The 26,667-nt window shown below is 44.0% G+C and overlaps 1 protein-coding gene across 1 annotated transcript; it reads right to left on the bottom strand.

The window, feature by feature from the left end:
* Positions 1–2,746: 2,746 nt before the first annotated feature.
* On the bottom strand, positions 2,747–22,868 carry ghrhrb (growth hormone releasing hormone receptor b). The gene is made up of 14 exons (XM_069520354.1): positions 22,741–22,868; positions 22,292–22,645; positions 18,110–18,218; positions 10,976–11,083; positions 8,687–8,787; positions 7,674–7,771; positions 7,459–7,591; positions 6,220–6,373; positions 6,078–6,138; positions 5,801–5,870; positions 5,591–5,682; positions 5,357–5,486; positions 5,092–5,133; positions 2,747–4,820 (listed from the first exon to the last, which is right to left on the bottom strand). The coding sequence occupies exons 2-14, from the start codon at positions 22,355–22,357 to the stop codon at positions 4,614–4,616; spliced, it is 1,371 nt and encodes a 456-aa protein (XP_069376455.1). The 5' UTR covers positions 22,358–22,645; positions 22,741–22,868; the 3' UTR covers positions 2,747–4,613.
* Positions 22,869–26,667: the final 3,799 nt, after the last annotated feature.

Genomic DNA, 26,667 nt, shown 5'->3' with positions numbered 1-26,667 from the left:
TTAAACGTGTTGGTTCTAAAGGCCCAGTTTAAAACCGAGCACCGGGGCTGGAGGAACACCTGAGGGGGCGTGGTTCGATCCCCCCCCCTCAGGTGTTCTGCAGACTGTGATGAACCAAACTCTCACTGTATGAACTACAAAATAAAGCTTCTGGTTTTCTAATACTCCAGGTTTCCTCCTCTCTGTGCAGTAGATCCATTCTGCTCTCTACGTTCTCTACACCCGAGACAAGGTTTATTACTCTCTCCAACTTATCTTTAAAAACTGCCATCTCTTTGTATGCATCAATTGAAGATGTTCTTTTGTAGTCATCAATGATTTGTCAGATGAAGATGTATTTCCTTGAGTTTGTTAAAATGTGGGAAACTGTCCAACTCCATCAAATGAAGCTAAAACACACGTTTTGTCACCACACTGTGTTTTAAATGTGTTTTAGCGTTGACGAGCTGAATGTGTGACTCCACCTGCAGAACTGCTGCCGTGTGATGTTTGCAGACATTCAGCAGGACGGACATTTACACCGTCCAGTCAGAGTATTTGGTTTATAGCTCTGCAGATGTAGAGTTGCATTGTGGGTGTGTTCGTTGTGTATTGAAATAATTGCTGAGATGTCCTTCTTTTCTCTGAGTTTTAGATGTGTAGTGATCCAAGTAAAAACAGTGTTTGACCACAAGGCGGCAGAAAAGATCAGAAGTACCAGGCTGCACAGAGATGGACATCTCATAAACAATGTGAAGATATATCTTCACCTTCGAGTCTCTCATACTCAGTGTTTTGAATATGTGCAATGAGATTAAATATAAATAGTTTTTTTTTTGGGGGGGGGGCCTGACTATGGTCTGTTGTTGTGGAGTCACACACCTGCAGAATGACAACAAGGAGACGAGGAGTCATGTTTAATTGAGTAACAAGATATAGAATCATTACGTCGTCTCATCAGGGTTTATTAATGTGGATAAATGAAAGTGACAACAACAACAGTCCAGTGGATCTTCTCTGCCGGCAGCAACAACACGGCAGCAGTGTTTACGATTTAAACGAATGGAGCAACTGATGCAGTCCACGAAAAAACTGAACAAGTAATTTTTTACACCAATAAAAAGGCTCAAGTTAGAGACGAGTATCGAAGTCAAATGCTTCATCTACATGTTCCACGATCAGAAAGAGATGGAGACATTCAGGTTTCTCTCCAGGGACGTGTGATGTTGCCAGACTCTTGGTAAAGACCAGAGAAACAAGTTCAGTATTTCCAAACGGTCACAGTTGCTCCAGTCGAGTACATTGTACTGTCACTGTGTCACAGCTGCAGGCAGAGACATGTGTTTTTGTGAGTACTCTTCATTTACTCCCCCACAGTTATAAACAGGAGTCAGGTTCAAAAATACTGTTTCCTAACGAGCTGCAGTATCTTAGTGTTTCTGTGGGTGTCGCTCTACTCACATTTAAAACAGGCACACTGAAGTTTATTAATAAATCACATGATCTGTGTCAGCAGCAAGTTCCAGTTTGAACTTTTGAAAAAACTTCATGTGTAAATGTTTTTTGGAGGAAAAGTTCATGAAGAGCTCAGAGGACTGGATCAGTCGAGACAAACAATCTGATGACTTTACTTTGGGAAAAGAAGGAGATGGTGTTTGAAGTGGATCTCCCTGATTTTATAATAATATAATAATACAAAGAATAGTCTTTACTGTTATTTAATAAATGCTGCTCGTGTGCTGCCTCCTGCGGCCTCTGTGCTCTCTGACAGGCCGATGTGTGTTCGATCCTTCTGATCTCATTTTGGTGGCAGATGGAACCTCGATGGAGGAACCAGCTCTCGGGACATTAACAGGAACCTGAGCTGTGTTTTCCAGCTGATTAATAAAAGAGATCAACATTTTCTACTGTGGAAGATTCATCTCAACCGTCCCATCAGGACCCGTCACATACTTTTCCTTTGAATGTTAATCTTCTCAAACAGGAGGGAGGAGAAAGTGTCATTTTGTTCTTGTTTTACTGCAAAGAAGGAAAACTGTGGTTTGGAGCTTTTGGAGCTGGTGGTTGTTCCTCAGATCTTCGTGGTGCCGGGGCTCGGCAGTGTGGCTGAATGTAAACGTAACTTTAAAAAAACTTGTCTGCTTCGCTCATCAGCGTTTTACTTTTGTTCTTCACTGCAACGTTTCTATTCTGCAGTGATGAGAACAATAGAAGTGTTTTTTGTACATTACATAAATATCGACAAATGTTTCCAACTTGTTGGCTCAGTGATGTTTGAGTCTGGGTTTTTTTTATCAATCTGCAGTTTTCCACGAAAAGACCAAAAACATTGTCTGAATGTTTTCTCATCTGTAGCATCTTTATTGACTCCTCCCGAGATCTGAGGGCAAACATATGGTTTAATTTCCTGAAACAGCTGCACACAGTCATTTTCAACAAATGCTTTTCAATCAGGAGGAAATAGGACTTCTCTCAGGAACCATTTCCAGCAGCAGATTCATCTACATTAGGTGCTCTTGAGCATTTAGGAGACGCTCTATGATTTTTACACTTCTGCTCCATTCACTGTCTCTAACAACGTGAGATAAGACGTCGCTCGAGAAATAATGCAAAGATCTCTTTTAAAAATCAGACATCTTGAGGGTGTGGATGAAATAATATATTAATTTAATGTGCAACAAATATTCCACTCATTTATATCATCATTGTGTTTAATGTGAACAGTTTGCAGTACATTTCTGTGTGCATGGTTTATGTATCTGATGGAATATAGTGATATATATATATATTAACAATCACGTCGTAAACAGGAACCTGGAAAAGAAACATTCACTTGTTCAAGTAAGAGAAAAGAAATGAGACTGTGAATAGATCTTAAAATCACAGTATCTTCATTACGGCACAACTTTAAACATATGAAACCTTTGCAGATTCAAAACAGAAGCAACGTGTTTTTATGCTCAGTACATGGAATATTAATAATAACATGAAATGTAAGATTGAATCCAAACCATGAAATACGAGACAGTGAGTTATAGTTTGATATATAGGCACTGGAGTGGTGATTAACTGAGCCATGAATTAAACTGCACATATATTTATATGTATATATATGTGTATATATGTATATAAATAAATACAGTTGAACATACACACCTGCTAAATGTTAAACAATAAGAATTCAATTTAAAAACATCACGTCTCCTCTGAGGAACCTAGCGGTAGCATTAGCTCTTAGCTCGTAACACGTTGCAAATGCACAATTTAATATTTTAAAGATTTTTCATAAAAGAATAAAACTAAGTTACATCTATTGTACAAAAAAAGATAAATATCAACCCACCGTCTCTAACTTTATAATGAATCTATTTCCTCAGTTAGTCATATTAAATGTGTTGGACTCGATGTCCTCATAAAACACATGTAAACCAGCGCAGGTGTCTTCACATTCACACAGACATAAAAACAATAACCTGGCAGATAAATATATTTTACAGTCGAGTGCTCCAGATGTGCACAAGTGCACTGTGCAACATGTTGCATTCAGAGCCACTGATGGTAACACGGGCACTTCAATTTGATTTCAAATCTTTCTGTAACGTGATCATGAGACGCCCGACGATCAAACACCCTTTGGCCCCGAATCGGTGAAAAATAAATACTGCTGCTTCACTTTGCAGATGTGCGAGTGTTTACACAACATCTGTTTGTGTCATCGGGGCCTCGGAATCAGGACTTTTGAATACGGAATAATTCTACAAAGTTAAGATCCTTTAGAAATATCAGAGAAAATGTGCAGTAAGTTTCCTAAAGCAAAACAAAACCCTCATTATCTCTGGAACTGAAACGTATCAAACTGCATTTATCTTATTTTTCCTTTTTTTATGCATATTTCACTGAATATTTTGATAAAACACAACTTTCATGAAAGAGAAGCTGATGCATGATTAGAGTTTGGGTGTCTGACCTGAGTTGGGGTCACTCACGCTGACCGGACTGATGTTTTACACGTCTGTAATCGGGGTAAACAAAGATTAACCACAGACAGAAAACTGCAGCGTAACGTGACCTCAGTTTGTGTCTGTAAGTCAGAGAGTGATCAGTGCCTCAGGTAACGTCCTGGGAAACGTGGAGGGAATTAATTTAGACTTAAGTTTAAGTCAACACTTAAATCTGGCAGCACCTGAAGGATCCTGAAAAAACGTCTGTAAAAAAAAAAAATAAAAGAGCTCGTCCACAGAGAACGTGTCACGTTCACCTAGAGGGCGCTCACGAGGCAGTCCTCTGAAATAGACTTTTACTTGTGTCTGTTGTTTTTATCTGTAACTGTCATTTAAATATAGAATTGATTTTTATTTATCAGGATTCAAACTTTAACCGGTCATGGTGACAAAACTGCGGATGTGTCTGATGGTGCTTGACGTCCCAAACACAAAGTAAAAAGTTTTCACTGTGATTAATCTGATCTCATTGAACTACATCTCTCGTGTCTGCTGTTATAGGAACGTTACTTTTTTGGTGCTTCGGCTCCATCGACTCCCCCATCGGCCCCTTACACAACCTGGACGTTGTGAGAGTAGGAGGTCCTTGTAGCATTCAACACATTGACAACACGTGAACGCGTTGAGCGCTCGTCAGACCGTGGAGACGTTGTTGGGCGTCACGGTGACGGTGTGTGTGAGCGCCTGCGTCTCTGAGCCCGGCTGATCTTTGGGGCTGGATTTGTCCAGAACAGAGATCTGAGTGCTGCTCTCAGTGAACAACGTACGCCGTCGTTTACTGTATCTCAGGTAATTCTGAGTCTGCCACTTCCAGAACCTCTTCTTTAGTTCTGCCTGCACCTACACACACACGCACACGCGCACACACACACACACACACACACACACACACACACACACACACACACACACACAGACACACACACAGACACACACGCACACACACACACACACACAGAGGAGTAAGATGAAAAGCTGTTCTCGTCTGTGAAACATCTGTACTTGCCGTTTGTTTTCTGATTGTTGGAGCACATTAACGACATTTATCTGACTGTTCATTACACTTTCTTTTACAACACGACAGTTTACCCACAATGCAGCGTTCACGTACCTCTCCATTCAGGAAGCAGTAGAGCAGAGCCACGCCGAATCCCTGCGGAGCAGAAAACATGTTTAGATGTTAAAAATGAAAAGTAAGGTGGACGCCACAAAACAAGCTGAGACACACCGGTCCCACATGGGGAAATAGTTTTGTCCCAGATGTTTCGCAGGATATTTATCTGTAATTTGAGCCAATTACTAAATCAATCAATGTCGTGTATAAGGAGACGTAACGTAGGTGGCGACAACTGAACGCTCGAGAAACCAAAACTCACCTGAAAGGATCCAACACCGAGCTCGATGAAGAGTCGGGCCTCTGCTCCGGTGTTTTCTGGCAGGAAGGCAAACAGCATGTAGTGCATCCCGAACAGAGGGATGAGGAGCAGCGTGGATTTGGCCAGTCTCCTACACACAGACACACACACACACACACACACACAGAGAAAGAAGCCATGAACACACGTGGGTGTGCAGGATACCTGTTGTGTGGATTTTTACTCCTCGCTCACTTGAAGTGACTGGTGTCGTTTCCCCCGACACCAGGAGACCTCAGCTTCTGCACCAGGATACGGATCACGTTGATGAAGATGACGAAGTTCACCTGCATGACACAGAAACACTCATCAGTGGTTTCCGTCGTGTCTGTGCGAACGTCTGCCGAGTTAGAAAACACCCCTGCAGCTCCTCAACAGCGCCCCCTGCCACAGCTCTGCACTCACCAGCAGCGAAGCAGTTATCGGAGCTTTTATGATCCACCAGATAAAGTCCACGTCTGTGTCGTCCCAGCACCTGAGACACACAATCAGCAGCAGTGACACAAACGAGACGACACCGAACTACACCTCCTCACAGTGCAGAACATGGAGGAGGGGTTTATGACCTGCACTACAGCCAACCACCAGGGGGCGATGGAGACTCAGTCGTCCATCTTTACTTATAGTCTATGGGTTGGACGCATGAATTTGGACGTTTTTATTTTAACTGACATGAACTCACCCTCTGTTATCGTAGAAATTACGAGAGAGGATCCAGGCCGATATGATTGTCGTTGGGAGACCTGAGAGACACGGAGAGAGTTTTAACAAGAGACGGACAGAGGAGGACAGACAGGAAGTGACATGAGGCAACAGACGCCCACCCCAGCCGATGAGGATGTACCACCAGAAGTATTTCTTCTGGAAGCTGAAGGTGAGGGCGAGCAGCGTCTGCAGGTACATGCCCTCCACCAGCAGCCAGAAGTAGTTTGCAAGGATGCTGAACTGGAAGAAGGCCACGGCTGATTTACAGGACGTCTGAGGGGGGACGGCAGAAAACACATCAAATGCTGCTCAAAGTCTTTTGAATGAAAAATGTGGTGAACACAGAAACAATTTAGGACAATGAAAGGATAAAAAAATCTTAAAGAGATGAGAAATAAATTAAATAAACTTTCTTCTTCGTCTCCAGAATCTAATCCTCTAGATCAGCTCCTCTTCGTCCAGTGGATTGTTTGGTTCATTCTGTCGTCTCTAAAAGCTGCTCGGGGGGGAAACGGGATATTTGAGGCATTTGTCTTTATTGGTAGAAGTTCGGTCGTCTAATCTAAAAGTCGTGACTGTTTTTATTCTCTCTTCGAAAACACTCAGGTTCCTCATGGCCCACCACAGCGTTCCCTCATCTTCTCTGCCATTTTGAATCGTCTGTGTTTCTCTCACGTCGCCGCTAAATGAGTCACAGTTCGTTTGGTCCCTCGGAGCCACAAGAGGACACTTAGCTTCACTCCAGGACGAATCATCGGCAGGGAAACAGGAGGAGAGACACTTGTCTCTAATGGTCTTCACTCACTTATTCTCAGTGCCTCAATCCTTCTGCTTCAGTTTCAGTATAAAGACAGAACTATTTAATGATACCTCAGAGGGATTATTCGTTTCTTTCAGTGAAATATTTGAGTTTTTGCTCCGTTACATTTACCTGGTGACCCAGTTTTGACCCAGCACATGAGTATCTGATATAAATTTATCTTCCTTTCTTTCATTTTCTTTGCAGTTTTCAGACTAAACGTTTTCTGGAGTTCATCCTTCACGTCTGAAGAAGCAGCAGGAGATCGTCATCCAGAGATTTTCATATTCTTTCTTCTCTTCTACAGACGTTCGCTCTTTCCGTCTGCATTCGCCAAAACTGGACATTTCCGAATCCAGCTTTGACTCGTTCTTCTTTATCTCATTCAACAACAACTTATTCTCTTTTTTTTCATCCGATCCCTCAAAGCAGGGCGAAGAAGAGGGTGACGCATTTTTCCTTTGTGGTCGCCCACCACTGGATCTGCTTAAGTAACGGACGTGAGTCCATCAGTGGTAAATATAGACACGTTAATGGAGCTGGAGGGTTTAAGGCTTACAGTCGACATGAAGCAGTGGTCCAGGTTTTCATCAGAAAACAGGATGCCGTCTTTAATGAAGACGGCGCTGGCTCTCAGGATGAAGGAGAAGAACAGGTTGATGTGGATGTAGTTTCTGGTGCAGTGGAACTTCCTGTCGAGCACAAGAAGAACACGGTCAGGAACACGGAGATCACGTGCAGAGATTAATCTTCAGGTGTTAGAACAATCTTTACCTGAACACGGTGAAGACAAAAATAGCAGAAATGAGAGAGATGAGGGAGGTGGCGTATCCTGTAGTGTAAACCTGCTTGAAGGTGGAGAAGTACGACGTCTGAAAGAGAAAATTATAGAACGTGTTGCAGGCGTTAGAATTTAAGATGAAAAAGATGGAGATTTAATTTAAACACTATGTAGATTTTACTGAGCAGCAGCGCCCCCTGCAGCCACACGTGGTGATTCATTCTGTCAGGCTACATCTCCGAGCGGTGACGTGGTTTTCATGTAACTGACACAAGTGAACGCTGGATATTAGAAGTTCAGTCATCAGTTCAATCTGACCACGTGTGCTTCGTACTTCTTGGGGAAGTTTTGGTTTAACAAGAACTTTCTGCACTTCGTCCTTTTTAACCCGTGCATCAGAAACATTCTGGAAGTTTCATGCTTCCATGTGACTGCTCCGCGTTCAAGGAGGTGGAAGAAGTTTCTTGTGGTTTCTCTTGAGCGAAGCGTCTCAACCTCCGCCCACAGACGCTGCCACAGAACGTCCACATCACGCTTCTTCCCCCGAAGCTACTTAGAGCCCAGAGTCAATATTTGAAGACGTCACTTGTCAGGAAAATGTTCCCAGGGGACTTGTGATGACTTTCATTGCTCCGGAGAAGACGAGCCGCGCGGGGTTTACGTTGGTGTGAAGGAGAGAACCGTCAATCACCTGTTTTATGGTCTGCTTTAAATAACATCTGTAATTTACCCTCAACCATAATCAGCAAGTTGTGGGCTGGAGGTTTGAGGATAGTAATTAAAACTTCTTAATTAATAAGGATTCAAGTCGTCGTGAATGTGAGTCTGCAGTGCCCGATGGTCGCCACAGCAACAACTTTCACCTGAAGCTTCCTGAAAGATGTGAGGAGTGACACCTCCTCTTCTAAGTCATTTAGTAGCAGCGGAGGTCACAGAGACCAGAGCGACAAGGAGGAACATTTAAACACACTGACAGTGAGTTCATCTCATCATCTGAAACATCTACCTTAGGTTCCGTCTCCTCATACTCTGCAAACTCACAGGCGTTCTCGTAGGGAGGATAAGCCTCAGACCAGCCGTCCTCGGTGCAGTTCCTGTAGATGAAACCTGAGAAACACGAAGAAAAACTCTGAGTGGAAACGATGGAGGAGGAAACAACAAGGATCTGAGGAGAAATGATGAAGAGGAGGATGAAAACTTCAACCTGTGAATAATAAGAGAGGCATCACTCAGCCTGTTGGCAAGAATCAATCAATCAATCATTCAGGTTTAAAAACAGTACCCGCCCCCCAACACACACACACACACACACACACACACACACACACACACACACACACACACACACATTCATGCAGAGAACAACAGAATCGACACAAAGTGCGGAAACGCTGTCGAGAATCAATTTGAAATGAAGAAACAACAAAGGCAGGAAACAAAGAAAGAACTTTTAAAATGATAAAATCTAAAAGATGAGAAAAGAATAATTTAATTCAAAAGATGTAGAACAGTCTAAGATGCGTAAATAAATAGATTTATTACGTTTGTATTTGTTTTTTGAACGAAGCTGTCAATTTCTCCTCAACGATTTTTATGGAACTTTTGAGCAGAACAAACTTCGTCAACCTCTCAGGGGCCCGGCAGTTCTCCTCTCTGCCCACCTGTTGCTACGCCCCTGATTAGAAGACGCAGCAGTGATCACTTGTAAATCCAGATTCTGTGGATCTGCTCGTTTGAATGCTCTGAGTCAGTATGAAACCTGGTCAGGTGAGGACTGGAACTGATGGACGTAAAACGAGGCAGCCATGTTCTCCCACTGCTGCCTGAGGTCAGAATGACGACGCTCGCTCTACGACAGACACGAGGTCACCGGGTTCTCTCAGTGAGTCCGTGTTAACCAGAGGGAAACGGTGAAATCACAGGTCGGAGTTTCGTGAAGTGAAAAATGCCCGTCCGGCTCCTCAGCTCATCCGAGCAGAGTGTGGGGGTTTGAGATGTGGGCGGATTCCTCGGTATCCAGCCGCATTAGCCTCGGTGTGAGGCAGCGTTCAGAGCCCGCAGGCCCGAAGCCGCAGCGTCGGTGGGTGAACGGTTTAGATTTGGATGGAGGTTGGAGGCCGAGGCTCCGGGGAGAGAGCTAGTGCTCACACCGGCGAGCTTAACAAGCAGCGCCAACTCCGTCCTCGTGTTCTCGGCTCTCACTGTGAACTCTTTGATTTTCCAATTCAAGGTTTTTTTTTCTGTACGTTGGTTTCGTCTGCAGCGAAACACATCGCTGCTGCGGAGCCGCTCTTACCAGAGCGTCTGTGGAGGAGGAGGGAAACTAACACCACGTTATGAGGTCATCAGCGGCGACCTGAGCCCCACACACCGAGGATACGTTAACGCTTCACTCTTCCTCTTGAAGAAGGTCTCTCTATCAGACACATGAACTCACACTGTACGCTTTCCTTCCTGACAACATGCTGTCGTGATAAACAGTCCACAGGTGAAGTTATCATCTGTTTTAATTGGACTTTGCTTTATTGAGCTTTACAGGTTGATGCTCTCTGGTGGATTAACGTCTTGTTGTTTGTTCACTCACTTTCTACATAAGGTGGTCAGAGCATTTTGTTCAGGAATACGTGGAGGAGACGGAGGTCTGGAGAAGGTGGGGGTCCCGTGGGTCAGAGGGTTTAACATAACCTGGTGACTCGGCTGATGTGAGACTGAAAGATAAGTTGATTATTGTGGAAAAGTCAAAGCCGCCTCTTTTGTTTTTGGCTTTAAAATAAAAAGAGAATTCACGTTGCTATTTTCAGGACAGTATTTACCCACAACCTCAGTGGAGGAGACACAGTGGAGGATAAAATGAGAGATCAGCGTGACTGTTGGCAGAATTATTAATCACTGCTCTGCCTCAAACTGATCCGAGCGCTTCTTCTGCCACACAAACGAAAACAAGCAGATTACTGCCTCGCGGTTCTACGCCTCCGTCACCCGGCCGAGATGCAGGAGACACGTTGTGTTCCTCACTTATGTTGAATATTTGACAGAACATCATGTCGACCTCACGTCATCAGTTTATCCTCGGAGTGTTTTCTTTTTATTTCTCGTTATTTTAAGTTTATGGTTAATCTTTAAAATATCAAACCTCAGTTACATTTCTCTGTCATCAGGGTTTGATCTGACATCTTAGGAATAATTTACAAATAGATATCAGTACATCAGTGTCCCTAATATGTGTGTGGCAAAAGACAGATCAGTGTGGCTCTGATTGGTTGTTTAAAATAAATAAGTAATATCATTGATTTACCTTTATTATCGGCAAACAGCTGGGACACGTTGGTACACGAGACGCTAACCACCTGTCCCACCTCAGCTCTGGACCAGCACCGGATGTCGTCCCAAACTGTTGGACAACCTGAGAAAAGACATTCATCGCAGGTCAGAAAGATTTGGCCATTGGAAATCTGTCTGTCTGTGTGATCCTGCTGAAGAACAAACAGACGATAAGGGACGGGAGTGAAAATGTCTCATGATCTCAGAATCTATCGTTTTGTAAACTCTGCTGTAACGTTCTGTCTGGGGGGGGGGGGGAAGGGGGCACTTGATTTGTTGATGTCCTCCTCCCTCCTCGCTGCCCACGCTTTGTCTCTGCCGATCCCCTCACATGGCTGACAAGCACACACACACACACACACACAGCCTCCTCTGCGGAGGGGTGGTGTGTTTTGTTGAGGTTGTGTGTGTGTGTGTTGGGGGGGGGGTGTTGAGAGCACTAATGAGGAGCCTCTCGCCTCTCGCTGCCACCTCAACGCCTCGCACATCAAAGCTGCTCGGCCTTGTGTCAATTAAAACACACCAGCTCTCATTCATAATAAAACGCAGCTCCGGCCTCTGCTGGAGGTTCTGCTGCCAGAGGTGGGAGGAGGCAAACATCTCGCTGGATGACGGAGGCCACGCTGAACTCGCCTCTTTATTTGTTCTCTGGCCTTTTGTCGCGGCTGCTGTTTGTTCACTGAGGCACAGATAACAGCTTCGACTGAGAAGGGGCCATGTCATTAGGCCGTTATTGTAACTGCGCTAATGGCTCTCCAGGTAATGAAAAGCGTATTCAGGGCGTCGCGGTGTGAAAGGGCACCGAGCTGCTGTTCGAATCCCAGCGTGTGAACGCAGCTCTGCAGGAAGCATCAGTAAGCTCCACATTAGGGGCTCATTAAAGCAGAGCTGGTGACACTGAGGGGACGAGCAGCGGTTGAACGGATTAGTGCATCACAGCAGCAGAACACAAAGCCTTGTTTCGCTCCTCCGGCTCTTACAGGATATTCTCTCCTGGGTCTCGGTCATCCTGCGATGATCAGTGGTGTGTGTGTGTGACAGCTCGTTATGCCAGATTCTTAAACAGCATCATTATGCTCGAACATGCACCGACGTCTCCTTGACGCACCGCTGCACATTCAAAGGCATGTGGCCGCAGTGCAAATGAACAGAGAGTGTGGGAGCGCCTCGGTTTGTTTGTTCCGAGATGATTACCCACAATGCATCGAATTTCCCTATACTTTCTACAGTGGCTTCAGAAAATATTCAGACTTCCTCACATTTGTACATTTTATTGTCTTGTGGATTTAATTCTAAGTTTTCTTCTGATCTGAGTCTGAACCAGGCTTCATGTGTTTGTTCCATAGTTTCATTCCGTCTGGTTAGTTTTGGTTTCACGTTGTATTTTAGAGACTGAAGAAGTTTGTCTGACTCCACAGTACTCCACAGTACTCCACAGTACTACAGTACTCCACAGTACTACAGTACTCCAGTACTCCACAGTACTACAGTACTCCACAGTCCTCCACAGTACTACAGTACTCCACAGTACTCCAGTACTCCACACTAGTTCAAATGCTCCACATGAACGTCCTCGTGGTTCAAACATTATATCGTCGGAGGTGAAGACTGCAGCTTCTTCTTCTTCTATGGTTTAATGTGTCTCTACTTCCTGTGATTGGTCCAAACTGTCCAACAAAGTGTCTTCACTGTGAACCAACAGAACCAGGTTCAGTTTGATCCAGGCCCAGAACTCCTCGTCTGGTTGGACAGCGGTTTGGTCTGGACCCTGGTCTGAGATACAGGAAACCTCCACGCTTCGTTTCTTGGTCCAGAACTTCTTCGGAACTAAAAGTGTGAGCGGTGTATTTGTCCTGAGGCTCATTTCACACCTGTGGTTCCTCTTCAGACGTAATAAGGTGAACAAAGCCTCAGTTAATACTGTGTGGTAACATTTGTCATTTTTATGTGGCGGACGTAATGTGATGAAACTGACCTCGGTCTAAACGATCACCTCTACGACCATCATCACTATTTCATTCCTCCTCTTCCTCTCACACTTCACTTCATGTAACCTGCTGTGGTCTTGGTTCAGTAAAGCATTTGTCTTCCGTTTCTCACGCACGCTGCTGTCGCTTTGATATTGTTCCAAGTATTAGAGGAGAAGAGGCTCCACTGGGACGTGGACCACAATATCTGCCCTTTTAATAGACGATGTTATGATAAGATAGAAGCAGAGGAGCCAGAAGTGACAGAAGGAAGTTGTCAAATGGACAAAGAGCTTCATCATGGATTCAGGACGGGGGGGGGGGTTGTTGTGTAGTTTGCTTGTGGGATTTAGGAGGAAGCGTACATTTTGCTTTGTGATCTGTTTAGATTAATCTTCCTCCTGCAAATCCAAACAAAACTCTTTCCAATCAAGTGACGGACAGACAGTGTGTGTAAGTCTACAGACAAGAGTGGAGTAGAAATGTCAATATCTTCTTTTCAAATATCAAGTAGAACAAGCACGACAGTGGTTTGAGAGTTAAAGTTCATCGGTTCTTCTCTCCTCGTGGTTCCACTTTAAAATGTGTCGGATTGTTCTTTAGTAAATGGCTGAAGAGGACGACCGTCGTCTCTCGTAATCAGTCGTCCATTTGTCTTAAAACTGTCTTCGCACCATATCAACCTTTGCTTTGGTCTGGAAACATTCTGGGCTTCGGTCAGTCGTTCACCGAAGCAGCGAGTTGTTGTCTCGTATGAAATGTTGTGATAGAGTGGATCTGCTCCCACATGTTCCCACACTCGCCAGTAAGTAAATAAAGAATTTCAAAATGATATTTGAAAGTTTGCAAAGGATTACTTATGATGAAATATTGATATTTGAATTTCAAAAGTAACAAACAAGGTAATTCTCAAATCTTAAAAGTTAAACATGTCATTCAGGATTTCCAACCTGATCTGAGTTTGATGTAATATTAATAAACTGGAACGTCTAAATAATGAATGTGTTACTAACAACACTGTTTATTCATTTACAGAACAATCACTTCAACAACTGGGTTTATTGTGACCTCTCCCCTCTGGTATTTAGTCGATGTAATTACTTATGAAAATGATGATTGTGAGAAGCCGCAGAGACGGAGGTCAAGAGAGTGACAGTGTGAGATGATGTGATGAAATGTCAACACACACGCACGCACACACACACAGGAAGCTGTGGCTCTAATTACAAAGATCCTTTGAAAGTGGACAGGAGCGTTCTCCTCTGTTCAGTCACTCCTGTGTTACATTCTCATTTCCTCTCTCTGACTTCCCATGATTCCTCTCTGGTGGCGTTCCTTGCACCACTGGAGGTGTGAAGCTCATTAACCTGAACTAAGTGACACCTCTGCCCCCCCCCCCCCCCCCCCCCGACCTGTTCTGGCTGTGAAACCTCTCAACAGCGGAATATAACCACGTGAACAAACTCTACGCTCATTTCTCCGTAACTTTCCGAGCAGTTAGTTCTGTTTTTTTTACGATCAGACTTTCATCATGAGGCTCGTCGGCCTTTAGCTTCTCTCCTCCTCCCCCCCGATGGGCTCCTCCACTCCTGATAAATCGTCATTGCAATGATTTGCAGGTTCCATTTCCTTCCTATGGATTTGGTTTAATCTCTCCAAGCCCACAAGATGAATATTATCAAGATGAATTTTTTGTTCAGCACCAAGCCAACAAAGATAAAGAACACATGAAGCTGTCTGAAGCACAAGTTTCAGGACCAACTAGTCTCCATCACGTTATCGACTTTTCAGCTCCTGCCTGATCTTAAAAACGAGGGAGACAACAGACATCATGAAAGATTTCATTTAATCAGTCCTTCAGAACACTCTTCAGAACACACCACACACTTGCTGGTTGTAGGAAATGATTTCAGGTTTCTGTTCGGAGATCGGGGAGACTCCGACTCAATCTGTAGAGTTAAGATTCTTTTGAAACCCCCCCACTTCAGGATTGTTTGGGCAGATACTCGGCACAGGGCGACCTCCAGTCGACTCCCGCGATTGTCAGAAGGGCCCAATCTAAAATCGTTCCGTGTCTAATGCTTCTTTCTTCTATGGCCAGGAAAACTATGAGCCAGAGAAATCTGTACTGAGCCCTCTGCTATCATTTAAGTGCTTTTCCTTATTTAAACACCAAATTGTTCTTGTAGGAACAATATCAGCTGTTGTTCTGTGAATTTGATAAGACGAGCCAACTGTTCAAACTGAGAAATCTTGTGTTGACTGTTGAGCTAAAGTCACCTTCAAAAATACGGCAAAGGCAGAACGAGGAAATTTAGAATTCACGTTTCTGCAGCTGAAGGATTAGAAGTTGATTAAATCAAATCAAATGTAAAATATGTGGTAATGTGAACAAACCTGTGTCATAGTTCACGTTTTCATCCCTTCAGGTTCTGCAGGGACAGTGTGTTACAGATGCTGGTTTACTGACAGAATGAATAAACGAACAGAGTGATAACACGTATCTCCTCCTGGAATTCTTCTACAAGCAAAACTCCAGAGTCTGGTGGAAACTCAGATTATTCTTTAAGAGCAGTGACGCATTTGAGTTAAGTTAGTATTCGCACGCAGCCGAGTATAAATAACAGCTCTCCATATTTAGACAGCACTGGACGACGCAGTGACTCTCGGCCTCCACTCATCTGTATGTACCACAACACTTGTGGTCAGTGACAGAAGCACCTGACCCTCGTGGCCCCGACACGTCTCCTCAGGACGGCTGTGGCTAAATATTCATGACTCGTTATGAACTCTCTCTCTTCCTTTGTCGTCTCAGACACTTTTCTTTTCTGGCCTTCTTTGCTTTTATGAATATTTAACTCCCATTATTTTGGTTTTGATAAATGACCGTCATATTTCTGCACGTATATGAAAAGATGATTTTAACCGTGACTCGCCTCTCCTGCTGCGGTCGTGATGTTTACATCTGGAGCTCGTGGGAAATGGAATTCATTGAAGTCAAAAACAAATATTTAATGAACGGTATTAGACGTTTCCTCGTAACCTGCAGCTTCAGATGGTTCCTGTCACCGGACAATTAATTAAGTAAAAACAGTGGTGAGCAGAGACAGTCCCACTGACCAGCAGACGAGAGAGAGAGACGCTTCCATGACCTTTTCACATCTGAGAGTCGGAGCACAGCTCATCGCTGACTTCTCTGAATAAAGACGGACGACACGTGTCACAACAGAAACTATCTTTGACACAAAACATTTATTAATCGTCTACTTTGACCTTTTAGTTTGGCCTCTGTCCCTCACACTAACATGGAGGAGCTGGGATTTATTAGCCATACTGCCAACAGCCACCAGGTGGCGATCAAGGCACTTTGACTCGGTGTCATATTGTCCATCTTTATTTACAGTGTGGGATTAAAGATGTGTTGTCCAATATAGGAATATATATGATGATCATATATGATTCGTATAACATCATCACACCCGTATGACAAAGACATTTATTTGAGAATTGAGGCTTTTAGAGTTTAAACATAATTTTTTACAATAAAAATCTTGAATTCAAAGATCGAGTTTTCATGTTTGCTTGTCGGGAACCTGTGACATGGTGAGACATTCAGGACCGACACGAGGAAGAAGGACATAAAATAACCTGCTGATTCCAATGTGAACAAAAGGCTCATATCAGTTTTATATCAGCAAACCGATAAATGAGTTAAACTTATCTCAACGTAAAGTCTGGCTCACGGACGTCAGGACGAAAAGCTGGAGCCGGTGTGGATCCTCGTACTCAACCGAACCCGTCAAATAACTCAAACTGCTTCGAAAGACGATAACTGACGTTTGAAGTTTCCTGGAGGAGAAGCTGTTTGTTTCTGAGCCACTGAACAGAACCTAGGACCGAGTCTTGACGGGGCCCTGAGCAGACTTTGATCCAGGGGCCCCCACCGTCTTGGTGCCTCCAATACTGTTGATCATTGTCAATGCTTGTTGTTTCTGTGTTGCTTGTAAAAGATATTTAAATCTTAGTTTGCACACACGACATCTGTCAGACAGAGACGTCATTTTTAAGAATTGTTCTAGAGAAAAGAAAATTAGTTTTGGTCCGAGTGTTGGCACCGAGCAGCATCACGTCATTGTTTTAATGGATGTTGATGTAATTTCTCTTTATCAATAAATCAGATTTTGAATGTTTTCTGTCCAGGATGCGATCAGTGGAACGATTCCCTGAGGACTGGGCCCAGAGCTCGTTCATGATTCTCCTTTAATGAGGAACCTCAGTTCCAGAAATCAATTTCCTGGACGTGGGAGCTCACAGACTTTTTCAACTCCTGACATTTGCTGCTGAGGCTCCGCTGCTTTCCACCCGCTGCCTCTCACCCTGTGAAGCAGGTGAAGCGGAGGAGGATGGAAAAAGATCCTTCAGCCTGTGGTGGATTTCACTTAACTGTATAAATCTACTGTGCATAGTCAACGTCATTCATTAGGAGATAAAACTGATTTTAACACATTTTAGATGGGATCCTGCAAAATCCATGACCTGAAAATGTAATTTAACAGCCTCACAGGGGACTTGAACCCATCAGGGATCATGGTTACTGACGTAAGTGCTGCTGAAGAAAGTGATTTTTTAATGGAGAAGATTCTGATTTAGAAAATGAATCTAAAGAATCGTTTTAATGTCAAATCTGTTAGAAAACAGGGAAATCTATAAAAGTGCTGGAAGGAAAGTTATGCAGAAGAAAACATGTTTCAGGTTTAATCAATTAATTTGTGTCTCTGATAACTTTGTTTTGATATATTTATAAAAACCAATAGATATTTGGAGAGTGAGGCAAATAACAAGGACTGGTGGGTGGAGCCTGACTGAGAGCTCGAGGACGCTGCACGCCCACCTGCACCCATTGGATGGTACTAGCTGTCAATCACACTGTGGTATCCACCCCCCCAATATAGAGCTCAAACTGTCTCTTCCTTCCACCAAACTTTAATCTTACACTAACTCTAAAACCACGTTTCACTGAAGCCACTGAAGGACGACGTCCACTGAAGGACGACGTCCCGGGGACTTGATGTTTGTCCGACAGAGTCTGTTCACGAGACACAAATCTTTGTTGGCTCTACACAGTGTAGACGTGGTCTGACCTGTCCTGGTGGAGCGGTTCTTCTGCTCCTGCTTCAGGATCTGGTTGCACTGTTCCTCAGCTCTCATGTGCTGAACCACCAGGGCGCAGTGTGGGTGAATGGCGTCCGTCTGAGGAACAGAGGCAGAGAGAGATTGTCAACATCGTTCAGTTGCACATGAAAACACGGAGCAGACGTAATTCACCGGCGCTTGTTCGGCCCCGTCAACTCGCTCCTGCAAACTGTAACCCTCCAGCGATGGGCCGATCGGCATCGTGCACCGACGGCTGAAACGTGGGAGCTCGGTTCAGTCCTCACACGGCAGCATTGCTTTTTTTACGCCCTCTAGAACATGAAGCAAACTCTGAACATCAAATATAACATCTGCACCCTGGAGCCAAAATGAAATCTGTGCAAAATCTATTGCAGGTGAAATAGAATCCCCGGTTCTTTCTTCTTCGGTTTGACGCGTGGGAACCGTCACAGGTATCGTCCTCTACCTGCAGAACAGATGGCAACGCTGCAGGTGAGCGTGACGTGTGACCTCGTGCTCCGCAGGATTAGCACGTGAGAGGAGACGCTCGCTGCTGCTGGACACAAACACCTCCTGTCCTGGTGCAGGACGTTTTACACTGCAGCTGCTGGCGTCCATATGTCCATGTATTTGTGTTTGTATCAGTGATGTGCTGCTGATCATTCGTTTGGGAATCAGTGGGAATTAATTACTAAAGAGGGAAAGAAAGAAAAACAAATAACAACCTACTTTACCTGCCTTAAAGAACAGAACCCTTCATTTGCTTCCTGCTGATTGTATTTGCTAAAACACTTTAGTTAAGACGAGGTTGTTGAAATCCTCTTTGAGTGTTCGGTCGAGACGATGTTTCCACTGCAGAGCAAGAGAAGTTGTGTGTTTTTGGGGGCGTGTTTGACCAGATGGCTGATGGGATGTGTCGGTTGCATATTTTCAAAGTGCGGCCTGATCGCATCTGATTATCGACCCTGTAGCTTCAGCACTGATACAAACGATGCACGAGCTCGTGAGAGGCTGCAAGACGTTCAGAGGCTCTTTGCTAACGATTGTTTGTGAAAGCTGCTTCGCTCACACGTTGCTTTTATGAAACAATGATGCAGGTTAATGATGCTAATGTTCTTATCGTTCAGTTGTTGCACACCTGGAGAGGCAGAATGACTTTAAACAGTACAAACCATTAGAATAAAATAAGAAATGGATTTGTGTTTCCCTCTGACTCATGATCCGCTTCTTTATACAGAACAAAGTCTTTCTGATAAGTTACAACAACACAGACTCCCAGAGAAACATGAAGTATGACTCTCAATTAAACACAGTCATCCTCTGATAAATCTTTTCAATGAGCAGTCGTGACCTAAACTACCTGATATGAGTATTTACTGTAAAGAGAGTCAATATTTCCACTGCGTGTGTTCAAACTCTGGACCTAAAGCAGCAGCTCCCGAGTCTGTGTAGATGAAAACGTCAAACGGGTGATGCAGCGTCAACACAGATTCATATCTGCTCTGCAGGTTTATGGAACAAATCTCCTTTATACAAGCAACACTGAAGCAAGACGTTTAGAGGCAACACAACATGTCGGAGTTTAAAGATGAGCAGAGGCTCCCAACATTTATATTCAACAAATATGTGAGAAACACAATCCAGGGCTGGATCATGGTTTCAGACGGACGATTAAAAAAAAATATTTATTGTTAATTAATTCCGGGCGCCGGTCACCTCGAGCCATCAGGTCATTAATGTGTGTGTGTGTGTGTGTGTGTGTGTGTGTGTGTGTGTGTGTGTGAGTGAGTGTCTGTGTGTGTGTGTGTATACTGCAATGAAACATATAAACACGCAGCTAAAAACACACGTGAGCAAACAGGAGCAGAACTGTCGCTTCTGAAAGAATTTATAGACGAGGGGGACAGAAGGTGACTGTAACCATGGAGACCAGAGCGGGGGGGGCGGGTCCAAACAGGAGGTTTTATAGTCCGACTTTTCTGATAACATCAGTTTTAACGGAGCTTGAGTTAAAACTAGAATCACCATCCCGTTGTACGTCTCCTCCGACCAGATTCAGTCTCTACCTGATGTCATGCATGTACAATAGTAATGGAGGTGACCTTTGACCTCTGACCTCTGAAATCCAATCACTCGGTCTTTAAGTACAAATGACGAACTGGTCAAAGTTTAAAGAAAAAATCCCTCAAGTCAGAGCTGAGGCAAAAAACATGTTTCATTCTTTTCATTTCCGGACGCAGAAATCCTGTCTTACTCGCTCGTTATTCGTCGTAACGATCAATTCACCACCTGCGCTTTGAAGAAAACGGCCTCACGCAGGAAAACCAGAGCACATTTCCTCAATTTCCTCTCGACTCGCTCTACCTGTGGCCTTAACAATTGATTTAGAGGTTTAACAGCTTATTTAAGAGGCAGAGGGACGACTTGCCTCAGGCCGGAGATGGAGGGTAGAGGTCATTGACTCCACGAATCAAAAGTTTTAACGTGAAAAGTGTCTGAGTCCTTTTTTGAAACCATTTATTTTCATGAAAATACTCACATCAGATTAGAGAGTATTTAAAACGGCCTGTAAATGTCACTGGTGAATAAATTCTTTAACGGGATCTTCACACCTGAGACTTCTAACCATGAACCTCCCAAAATATGAAAACGCTGTTATATTCCAGTAGAAAAGCTTATAAGGAGTAAAAAGAACATTTAAAAAGTTTAATCCTATTCATACACAACCCCATGATATCACATTAAAAAAAACTCCAGTGAACAGATTTTGAAAAAGCAGATTGAAACCTGTGACGTTAACTCTCGTGTTTAGACGCCTGCAGTGTTTCTCCCTGAGTTTGTTGATGCAGTACGAGGCACCAGCTCCAAACCACCGGGGCTCCACCTCCACATCACGACTGCAGGTCACCGAGGAACATGTAAGGCTGCACGACTCAATACTTTTAAAATTAGCAAGGGATCAATTGACGATGTGTAATATGTAACGTGTCAATCCTTCAACACAACCACACACACACACACACACACACTCCTGCATCACTTTGGTGTAATTACCACGACCCCACAGGTCGATAAGGGAAACGCCACCATCTCGCTGTGAGTGATAGTGAAAAGGCCGGAGTCTCCGATGAGAGCAGCCAATAAAGGAAGAGGTGAATCGGAGCGTTGACGTCCGTCAGGTTCAGCAGGAGACGTCACAGGAGAATAATTAAAAATAAACCACGTCCATCGACCTCACAGACAATTAGGTTTAAAACAAAGAATGCAGCTCTGATCTGCTGGGGTTCGACACCGCTCGAGAGAAATGATCCATCCATCAGCAGCCGATCACGAAAATAAAATCCACACGCATCAGACAAACCTCAGGGCAGAGGGTCGGTGAAGACAGGAAACAGCTGCACAAACATGTCCCCCATGTTTTATTTTCACTTTCCTCACCGAGTGCGACAAGTTGTGACTTTTAAATCAATTCATTTATTCAGGGGTTTGTTCATGAACCTGTTTGTCTGAAAATAAGAGCAGAGACCAGGCGACTGCAGGCTTCACAGTGAGCTCAAGGCTGAGTTCAGTGACATTCTCATGTGTTTGGTTACCTGGTCTCAGTGAAAGCAGATGTCTGTGATTATAGATCCATTATAAATATAGAAAACTACACGGTTATCTAAAGTTTTCTAATTTTATTGACTTTTAAAAGTCAGTGTTAACAGCTCCGCAGCCTCTGTCAACACATCCAGACACTACAGATTAGATCAAATAAGAGAATCGGGAGCATGAATGTATTTTCCTACATTTTATATCAATGTTAATGTCACAGAAACTCTTCATAGTATAAAATATACAAGTATAAATAAAGCCTCTACTGGGGATTGAAATATTCCTAAACATTCCTATCCAAGTACACATATAATCAGTGTATTTGTACACAGTGAGCCACAAACACCAAGTGATAAATACACATCCCATAAAATGTAAATGATTATTACTCTTTATCACTGAGTTTAGTTTGAATGAATCCTGTATGAATATTTACAGTATTCTCACATCGGTGAATATCAACTACATTTGACACTCGGTTCCCATCAGTCCTTTAAAAATGTCGGAGACTTCAGCCTGAGGATGAAATAAAAGCTGAACTCCTCCAGAGCCGAACCAGGAGGATCCAGACTCACCGTGTCCCAGCAGAGGAGCAGCTGCAGGATCAGGTGCAGCGCAGAGACCGACCCTCTGATCTTCATCGTGTCCAAAGTGTCCCCGTGGATTCGATCTCAGGTTTATATCAAACCAATCATCTCCTTCCTCAACGTCCACAGTTGGAAAACTCTGCCGTGAGACCGAGCCGCTGGAGCTGGAGCTCTGTGCCGAGGTGCAGTCGGTGTCTCACCGCCACCGGCGCAGGAGACCGTCCGCATTACGCGCGGAGGAGCCACGACTCCACGGAGCCAAACAAGGTGCGCTCCTCCCCCTGAAGACACGGAGCGGAGCGCACAGACGGAACAAAACCTCGACCTGCAGAGAAACCCGGTCTGCGACCAGAGCAACACAGAACCGGAACTACTGTGATTATAAAACAGTTTGTAAAGAAAACTGTGAGGAAATATCTCAACCTGCATGTTCTCACCACAAATCCATCTTCAGACACGAGATGTGGTGTTTGGTGAAACTGCTGGTTCCAAATCTGACCAGACTTCCTGCTCTGTGCTTCTAGTCTCCACCAATCACGGCAGTTTACATTTGTTTTTCCAGACTCTTGAGGTCAACGTGACCTTTGACCCCTGACATCTACTAATCATCAAGTGAGAAATGCTCAAAACGTGGGGGAACGATTCTCGTTCGATTCTCGACGAGTTCGCGACACCACCTTCACCTCCGATCCCTGAAATCTCATCCTTCACCCGACTGAATGTTTGGATTATGAAGAAATCCCCTCAGGGCGTTCTTCAGATGTCGAGGTCACAAGGACGGGACGGTGGGACAGACAAACATTTATCGTACATTTATCAACACGCGTGTCCTCGCGACGTTTTAACAGAAACACATGTCAGAAGAGTTTTCATCAAACTACCGCGAGAAAACATTCAACTCAATTTCCACTGGTGACGTTTTCACTGTGATTGAACGACGAGCAGAAGTTAGACTCAGAGGTCAAAGGTCACGGTCGCCTCCATTATTATTATTGTACATGTATGACGTCAGGGAGAGACTGACTCTGGTCGGAGGAGACGTACGACAGGCTGGTGATTCTAGTTTTAACTCAAGTGAGTCAAGCTCCGTTAAAAACTGATGTTATCATAAAAGTCGGACTATACCCCCCCCCTCCACACTGAACAGGAAGTTGTTGGTCAGTGTGTGTTTGTAAAACTGACGTGTGTTTATGTCACAGTCAATCTGCTGCTGATTTTTATAAACATATAGAAGATTCACAATCTGTCGGCGAGGGACGAGAGTTTGCAAAAATAGAGGTCGGGGCCGTGTTTGTGCTGAAGCTGGAGCAGAAAGTAAACGGTTTGAATGACGGTGTAACACAGTGTGAAGAGGTCCGTCAGTCAGAGACCAACCTGATGTCAAGAAGGTGTGAGACGTCTTGTCGGGGACATGTTGGACTCAGCTGCAGGAGAGTGAACGTGAAGGAAATGTCCTCACAGTTATAGCAGAACGGTGTCACAGTGCATTAAGTGGATAGAATTGTCGGACGTGTTTGACTTTGACTCGGGGGACAAACTGTCTTCTGTGTTACTGTTACTGTCCCCGGGTCAACTCTCATTAAATCACCACACATTATTTTATTATCACCGCAAATCTTCATGTCTAGAATTAATCAAAGCACAATGTCCCCGTCCTCTGAAAGCTCAAGGACGAAAAGGACAAGTTCCACTGGAAACGGAGTAGTACAGAAAAGCAGATCAAATCAAGACGAGTCGCCAACAAATGTCTTTGACCTCTGACCTGGACCCTGCTGCTCAACTGGAGCTACATTTGACCTCTTCTATGTTTGTCCTCGTCCGTCCCTTCGTGTATTGGCTCTGGCCTGCGAACAGCATTCCTCTGCACAGTGTATTTGTGTGAATGTGTCTTGTCACAGCTGGACGCCTGCTGCTTGCAGCTGCATGTCCCCAGACGGATCAGACTCGTCACGTATCATCTTGTGTCAAATTATCTGGAACGCCCCCTGGAGGTTGGTATAAGTCACAAGCCTCCTCCATGTTAGTGAATAAGAAACAGAGGCAGAGACTGCAAATGTCCACAGTCTTGGATTAGAGACACTTGGATTTGGACCACAGAGTCTAAACGAAAGTGAAGCCAAACCATCTTGATCTCCCCCTGGTGGCTGGCCGCAGTGTAGATCGTAGACCAAACTAAAAAGTCAAAGAATGTGTTCAATCATTTTGGTTTTTCGAGCCGGGCCTCGATGGCTCGGGTCCGCACCATGATCAGAAACGACTTCGCTGAAACAAGATGGCTGCTCATCGTATCCCGGATGTTTTGGTCCAGTGGGAGGAAGTGAAGACGTCATCGATCTTTAGTTAGAATCGATGTGAAAGAATAACAACGTCCCTCCTCGCTGACTTCATCCTGCAGAGAACAAAGATTCGATCACGCAGATTGACAAACGTCAACCTGATGGAGATGAAACATCAGGGGATCATCACACTGGGACCATGAACGCATCATTCAAACACATTTGTTTTGTTTTTCTCTGCTAATAAAAGCAAATGCCGGCAGAACGATAATGGGATTATTTTCCCTTCCAGTCAGAGGTCTGTGTTTCGCAGGCTGTTGCTCAGCAGAGTCCACCGGTGTCAGCGTGTAACCAGCTGTGCCCAGATGTTCAGCTCAGGGAAACATGACGCTGACACGTGATGGAGCTGCAGCGTGTTGCTGAGCGGATCTGATTCACAACCTGGATGTTTCTGAAACACACAACTGAGGGATGACGAGACAGGAGAGGAGCCTCGTTCTTTTCCTTCACAATAAAAGCCTCCTGCTTGTTAGTCAGCAGCGGTTTGCACAACATGACCTTTACCCACAGACGTGTGCACCACACACGTCCATCATCGGCATGTCCACTTGTCTCTGTTGTCTTTATGCAGCGAAGGTTCGTCTCCCTCCTCCTGACGTCTGGCTCGTCGCTGCAGAGAGAGAGATCTGCCGATGACGCCTGCGACTGACGATCCACTGACACTCAGGGTGAGATAACCTTCAGTCTCCTCTCTGGAATTCACCAGGAGACATTTCACGAGGATTATAATAAACTGAGAATCATGCTTATGTAACAGTTAATATTTTATGTTGCCGTTAAGATGGACTGACTTTCAAATTGCCTCGGTGTGTGATGATTTCACTGGAGGACACTTTTAACTAATCTCAATCTTTGTCTCATTTTGTCCTTGTTGCATTGTCTCTAATTAACTTCCTGTTTGTGTTTGTGTCTGGTTATGATTCATGGTTTTATTTCACTGATGCGTCTCCACAAGTTTTATTTTTACCCAACAGGTTAAAAAAAAAGCAATAAAAAAAATTAATGTTTTCACTTTCAAACATTTCAATGATTTAACGGTGACATTTACCGACACTAAGAAGAGCCCGAGCTGATTAAAGGAGATGAAGTGGATGTTAATGCGTCTTCAGTCACTTTTAATAGTTAAACTGCTGTGCAGGGATGTAATTAGATTTTAGATTTTTTTAATTTTAATTTTGAAGGACAGATTGAACTGAACTGCAGCTTTTTATATTTTTAAATCCCAGACAGTGAAGGATACTGTGAGAGCAACCACACAAAATGTCCAACGTCAAACTAAATCAGATGTGTAAGAACAACAGAGCCAGAAATTCAATTCACTTAACACTTTTATATTGTTATATTCACACAACATGAGAAATATATTAAAGGTTAGCTGAGGTGAGAGCGATGATGACTCAACTTCTGAGTCATTATATATCATCTTATAAATCAATTAACATTATTATAGCTCATAACTTGCTTCTTGTAAATCTCTCGTGTTCAGATGTTTTGATGATTCACGTCCATGTTCTGAGTTATCAACACGTCCGTCACCCGATTGTCTTTGCTCTTCGTCATCATGCAGTTGTTTTTTACAGCGTCCATGTTTTTAACACATTCTGACTCTGAGCTCTGGAAACAGGCGCTTCAGATGCTGCTGTGGAGAAAGAAGCAGGGAACCGGGATTAGACTAAACACCCAGAACAAAATGGAAAAGCTTTCCGGGGCGACAGAGACAGAAATGATTCTGATCATATTCCAGCTTCTCTCTACAATGGGAAGGATTTATCATGACCTTTAATTTCCAAGATGGAGAAGCAGGGAAAGTGATGTACATTCACAGGAGGGTGGTTCTACATATATATATGTATATATATATATATATATATTCATTTATTTCCCGTACGATCATTGTCAGCCTCTCGTTGGATACATTTCCCATCAGGCACCAGTGCAGCTGAGCAGCCGGTGCTTGAGTCTCTCCTGTGTTCGGAGCGGCGATCCTTCAGCTGAGCTTTGTTCTGACTTGTAAACAGGTTTTAATGA

Source organism: Paralichthys olivaceus, chromosome 3, assembly GCF_024713975.1.
Source record: "Paralichthys olivaceus isolate ysfri-2021 chromosome 3, ASM2471397v2, whole genome shotgun sequence".
NCBI classification, from domain to species: Eukaryota; Metazoa; Chordata; class Actinopteri; order Pleuronectiformes; family Paralichthyidae; genus Paralichthys; species Paralichthys olivaceus.
Note: the sequence above shows the minus strand (reverse complement) of the source record. Positions and strands in the feature narration are given on the sequence as shown.

What these genes read in the sequence shown, in the direction of transcription:
- ghrhrb (XM_069520354.1), bottom strand. Translation starts at nt 22,357, where the DNA reads ATGAAGATCAGAGGGTCGGTCTCTGCGCTGCACCTGATCCTGCAGCTG. An exon ending in TTTGTCTTCACCGTGTTCAG is followed by an intron (nt 7,592 to 7,673) that starts GTAAAGATTGTT and finishes TGTGCTCGACAG; the next exon opens with GAAGTTCCACTGCACCAGAA. An exon ending in ACTGCTTCCTGAATGGAGAG is followed by an intron (nt 4,821 to 5,091) that starts GTACGTGAACGC and finishes GTGTGTGTGTAG; the next exon opens with GTGCAGGCAGAACTAAAGAA.